At 46.5% G+C, this 6,000-nt stretch overlaps 1 protein-coding gene across 1 annotated transcript in view; it reads left to right on the top strand.

Annotated features, from left to right (window-relative positions):
• The window catches only part of WDR19 (WD repeat domain 19), a gene marked incomplete at both ends in the record, with an annotated part of 92,827 nt that overhangs the window by 74,304 nt on the left and 12,523 nt on the right, over positions 1-6,000 (top strand). The window contains 3 exons of the mRNA XM_080697256.1: positions 1,155-1,223; positions 2,439-2,516; positions 4,223-4,319. Coding sequence (XP_080553382.1) covers positions 1,155-1,223; positions 2,439-2,516; positions 4,223-4,319 — 244 coding nt within the window. The remainder of the gene's footprint in view (positions 1-1,154; positions 1,224-2,438; positions 2,517-4,222; positions 4,320-6,000) is intronic.

Raw genomic sequence — 6,000 nt, 5'->3', positions numbered from 1 at the left:
CCCACAGTTCAGCCAGTCCGAGCCCCCAACATGGCACCCAGCTGTTTCCTCAGAATCAGCGGACACTGGGCCCCCAGCCAGCCTGTTCTCCATCTGCCAAAGCCTGTTCATCCCACGGGTCTTTTTCTGGACCTGTTGGGTCATCCCCATGCACACCCATCTTTGTTTTCTTGAAGCACCCATAAAGCCAACTGGCTATACTTGTTGTTTGGTTTGGTTTGGTTTGGTACTAGGGATGGAACCCAGGAGCTTTCTACTTGTCAGCTACACTCCCAGACCTATTTTATGTTTTATTTGGAAACAAGGTCTCACTAGGCTGCTGAGAGCTTCACTAAGTAGCTGAGGCTGGCTTCGAACCTGTGCGATCCTCCTGTCTCAGCCTCCTAAGCACGGGGATTACAAGTGTGTGCCACCACGCCCAGCTCTATACACTTGTCTTTTAAGTGGTTTAATTTCTTCACAGGTGTGATGCTCAAGAATTAGGCAATTATGAATGCTGGGCATAGTGGCACACGCTTGTAATCCCCGCGCTTGGGAGGCTGAGACAGGAGGATCGCACAGGTTCGAAGCCAGCCTCAGCTACTTAGTGAGGCTCTCAGCAACTTAGTAAGACCTTGTTTCCAAATTAAATAGAAAATAAGTCGGGGAGTGTAGCCCAGAGGTAGAAAGCCTCTGGGTTCTACTCCCAGTATCACCAAAAAAAAAAAAAAATTAGGCAATTATGAATCAAAATAATCGGTACCTTTTCTTATTGCATCTCATAAGTCTCCCCAGGTAGACTGTGCCTAACACAACTTGAGGGGCCATACACATCCGACTCTTCCTGGTGTTTTTCATGGCATTTACTGATGGTTATCAATAAATATCTACTGAAAGAATAAATGAAAATCGCTAAATCTTCCTCCTGAAAGAAGGCACGTCATACACTTTCATCAAAAGTCAAACTTGATTCTTCAGACGTTCACTGGATCCTTCCATTTTTTGGAAACTAGACTCAGCCTTCAAAGTTGATATTTAAGACCCAATACTGAGCAGGCCCCTGGTTGATATGAAGATATTTCACAAAGCCTAATCACTTTGTGTATGTGAAAGCTGTCTTTCCCCATGTGGATGCCGTCTAAACACTTTTAACTCCGCTCCATTTCTCATTGTAGGCACTGAAACACTTCCTGAAATGCCCGAGCTCAGAAGATAACATAGCAATAGAAATGGCCATTGAAACTGTAAGTAAACTCTTTAGTGGAAATTTCTAGAATACCAGTGTTCTTAAAAACTTTTCAAGGAAGTTTCCAAATATATGCAAAGTAGACCAAAGAGTCTCCCACGCACCATCTCTAACTCCAACACTCTCCACACTTGGACAGCCTTATCTCATTCATAGCCCTGCCCTCCTACTTTGGATTCTTTTAAAACATTTCACGGTCATCCTATCACCTCTTTTCTGGATATAATACTCGTGTCTAAAAGATAAAAACCTATAGTTTTTCTTAGGCAAAACTTTCATATGGTAAAGTTCACAAATCCTAAGTGTCCACCTCTTAAATTTGTCAGACGTGTACCTGGGGAGCCCTCTGAGATCAAGGGGCAGAGCCCTCCCATTCCCCAGAAGGCTCCCTAATGGCACGGCCCAGTCAGCACCCCACCACAATTCTGACTCCTATCCCTATAGATTGGTTTTGCCTGTCTATGAACTGCATACAAAGGAATTTATGTAAATCTATCCTTTTGTGTCTAATTTTTTTTCAGTCAGCATTATGTCTGGGAATGAATCTCTGTTATTTGCATGTAACAGCGGTCCATTCTTATTCATTGCTGTGTAGTATTCTACCATTTGACTATATCACAGTTTATTTTACCCTTCACTCTGTTAATGGACATTTGGGTTATCTCTAGCTTGGACATATAGCGAATAAATCTGCCTTAAAGCTGTTCATGTCTTTTAGTAGACTTAAGCACTCAGTTTTATTGGGTATATATCCAGAAGTAGAATTACTAGGTCACAGCATGCATATATATTTATTTATTGTGATATAGGGGTTGAACCTAGGGGCATTCAACCTCTGAGCTACACCCCTAACCCTGTTTTGCTTTTGTTTTGTTTTGAGTTTTTTTGTTTTGTTTTAAATAGGGTCTTGCTAAGTTGCCGAGGCTGTCCTCCATCCTGTGATCCTCCTATGTTAGCCTCCAATTTGGAATTGGTTTATTCTCTAGCAGCAGAATCTGTAGTGGCTCCCATAGATTTTTATTGGTGGAGACTATAAATTAATGAAAAAAGCCCCTGATTTTGCCTTGTTTCCTTTGGGTACTTGACCTCATGTTTTGACGTCCTTTGTGTATTTTTTATTTCATTTCCTCAGCAGCAGGTTGTCTTTCTTCTCCCCCCTCCTTGCTAGGTTTAAGATGCTGAACTTGCTGGGGTTGTTTCTTTTACAAAACAGGTTGGCCAGGCCAAGGACGAGCTGCTGACCAATCAGCTGATTGACCATTTGATGGGGGAGAGTGATGGCATGCCTAAGGTACTGTGACTCGCCTGTAGTCATGGTTCTCACCTGTCACCGCTTTGCAACGTAGACTTGTAAAATTGTCTCTCTGAAAGTCGCCGTAGGTCATCTAGGCCGACCTGGCTTGTTAGAGGATGTCATGAATATGCATTCTTTAAAGTTGGTGTTCCACCCGTGAAATAGCTGTGCCCTCCAGAGAGCAGTCCTCACCCCTGCACACAGCTTTTCTCAGATATCACAGTTTTGTTTATTCTAGAAATCATGAAAAACAATCACTGAAACTATGATTGATCCCGAAAAACCAGTGTGCTTCATTCATTTTTAGAGAATTATGGAAATTAACAAAAATAATATTAAGCATAAAGTAACTCACTATAGATATTAATGGCTAGGAGCATATTTTTAGAATACAAGACTCCCGCCAGGCATGGTGGCGCACGCTTGTAGTCCCCGCGCTTGGGAGGCGGAGACAGGAGGATCGCGTAGGTTCGAAGCCAGCCACGCTGGCATAAGAGACCCTGTTTCCAAATTTAAAAAATATATAAAAATAGGTCTGGAAGTGTAGCCCGGAGGTAGAAGGGCTTCCAGGAACCCTAGTACCACTAAAATAATCATCATCATCATCATCATCATCCCTGAGAGTTCTGCTGAAATCAGTCTTTTCCCCATCCCAGTGAGGACGGACTCACCCATAGCAGAGGACTCCCAGAGCAGATCTCCCCTGGGCTTTCAGGTCCAAGGAGATCCACTTTGAAGAGAGGGAGACACCCCACAGCTGAAGCGGATGGTAGACCCCCAAGTGCATTTCCTTGATCTTTCAGATAAAGCCACCGAGACCCAGGGAGGCTAAGTTGACTTTCCAGAAGACACAGGCCCTGGAGCCATTTCAAACCACCTCCTCCTAAGTGTGCTCATTCTAAAACCTGGAGACCACACAATGAAATAATCTCCAGTGGCAGTAGGAGTAGAAAGTGGTCAAGGGCCAAAGAAAATTGTATAGAATGGAGAAAATGTATATACCTGTGTATGTACGTGACATCTTTGAAATGTTGCAAAGTTGGTAGAGGTATGAGGACACATTTTGCTTCCAAGTACATGAGACCCAGTGAGAGTGTGTGCAGGGACCCAGGCTCTGCCTCCCAGGCACCCTGGGCCCAGCCCTGTGCTGCCCCTGGTTGTTGGGCTTCAGCTCTTCACCTGTGAAATTAGGATAATAAGTTTCCCTGCTGGGATAGGTCTGAGGACTTGAGTTTATATTTCTTTTTTCTTTCTTTCTTTCTTTTTTTTTTTTGGTGGCGGTACTGGGGTTCCTGGAAGCCCTTCTACCTCCGGGCTACACTCCCAGACCTATTTTTACATTTTTATTTGCAAACAGGATCTCCTAAGCCAGCGCGTGCGGCTGGCTTCGAACCTGCGCGATCCTCCTGTCTCCGCCTCCCAAGCGCGGGGATGACAAGCGTGCGCCACCACGCCCGGCTGCGTTTATATTTCTTAAGTACTTAGATGCTTACCTGATACATACTAACCTCTGAATAAATGTTGGATAGGCTTATTCTGTTCCTGGGCAAATTTAAAATCTTTATCACTTCTCAGTTGCTGCCAGATAAATGTGATTTTAACAGAAATGGAGAGGGTGTGCTAGGAAAGGCAGAGTGATAGGTGTTTGTCCCAAGCCTTAGCCACTGAAGAAAGTGACGTTTCTCTGATGGTCTGTGTGTCAGGACGCCAAGTACCTGTTCCGCTTATACATGGCCCTGAAACAATACCGAGAAGCCGCCCGCACTGCCATTATAATTGCCAGAGAAGAGCAGTCCGCAGGTAGGTCCCTCATAGAAATATGTTTTGCTTGTTTTTGTGTGATGCTGGGGACCAAACCCAGGGCCTTGTGGATGCTAGGCCAGCATTCTACCCCTGAGCCACATCTCCGACCCCTACCCTTGATAGTTCTTTTTCTACCCAGGGAGGAAGTAGGATCAAGACCCAACCCCTTTCCCAATCAGGAATAAGTAGCCAGTTTTTAATCCAGGCGTCCTTTGAACCCAGATGACTAAGGAAACGGCTCTTTCTGGGTTTCAGACTTAGTTGAAAGTTCTTGCAGGCAGTCTCCGCCCCTCCTTTGCACCCTCAGTTTCTGACTCTGCGTCCTCACGTGTCTGACCTCCCAGCCCACCAGTGCCCACCTACACAGGCAGCATTTGCTTTCAGTTTCCTGCACTGGCCCACAGAACAAGAGGTGGAAGGTAACCGTGCTGTATTATTATGGACCTGATTCTTTCTAACCTGCAGGATTATTTTTATAGACTCTCCCGATTGGTTTTGTTTGCCTAGATACTTGGCAAATATTTACTGAATGAGTGTGAATTAGCCTGGTATCTTCATTAGTTTTACAATCCAGTCCTCTTAAGTGTTCAGAAATCTGGAACACAATTTTGGGAAACATGCCTTTAACAAAGATGTTGCTGCTGAGACGGAGGATCGTGTTTCGCGAACAGCCCCAGCTACTTAATGAGGCCCTCTGCAACTCAGTGAGACCCTGTTTCAAAATAAAGAATAAAGCCGGGCGTGGTGGCGCACGCTTGTAATCCCCGCGCTTGGGAGGCGGAGACAGGAGGATCGCGCAGGTTCAAAGCCAGCCGCGCTGGCCTAAGAGACCCAGTTTCCAAATGAAAAAAATATAAAAATGGGTCTGGGAGTGTAGCCCGGAGGTAGAAGGGTTTCCAGGAACCCCAGTACCACCAATAAATAAATAAATAAATAAATAAATAAATAAATAAATAAAATAAAAATAGGGCTGGGGAGACACCCAGAAGTAGGATGCCCCTGGGTTCAATCCCCAGTACCATGAAAGAAAAAAGACATTGCCATATCCAGCTTCTGTTGCGCTGACACCGCCTGTCTGTCAGAAGCTACTAGGAGCTCAGGACACCGGGAGGCTGGCCACAGCTCTGCCTGATTTGCTGGGGTGCTAGACGGGGATGAGAAATATGCTTTAAAGGCACCAGGAGAGGGGTCCGAGGCATGCCGCGGGCTGGGGAGGGCTGGAGGAGGGAGGGGAGGGTGGCTACAAGCTCCAGTTGTGTTTGAAAGGACACAAGAACTGAGAGGGGCAGTGAGGAAGGGGAGGGTCCCCGGGAGAAGGGCCCTGAGGATGGACCATTTCCCCGCAGGAGCAGCGCGGAGGTTAAGGAGAGAGGAAGGCGGGCAGGGCAGATCCTGCAGGACATGGCGCCCCTTCTGAGGGCTTTACACCTGCTCTTACTCCTTTGGGGTTTTTTTCTGGTGTTGGGGATTGAACCCAGGGCCCTGTGCACACGGAGCAAGTGCTCTGCCGTGGGAGGTACACCCCGTTCCCTTTGGAGGGGCTATGTGAGGGTGTGGGGGGCCTAGGCGAGGCCTGAGGTTTGGAAAGCCTCTGCCAGCTGGAGGAGCTCGCAGGAGCCCATAGGAAGAGGCGGAGCAGCGATGGGCGCGAGGAGGGAGCCTGGGTTTGAAGGACTCA

This window comes from Muscardinus avellanarius (genome assembly GCF_963383645.1).
Source record: "Muscardinus avellanarius genome assembly, chromosome: 6".
Taxonomy (NCBI): domain Eukaryota; kingdom Metazoa; phylum Chordata; class Mammalia; order Rodentia; family Gliridae; genus Muscardinus; species Muscardinus avellanarius.
This window is presented reverse-complemented; position numbering and strand designations above follow the sequence as displayed.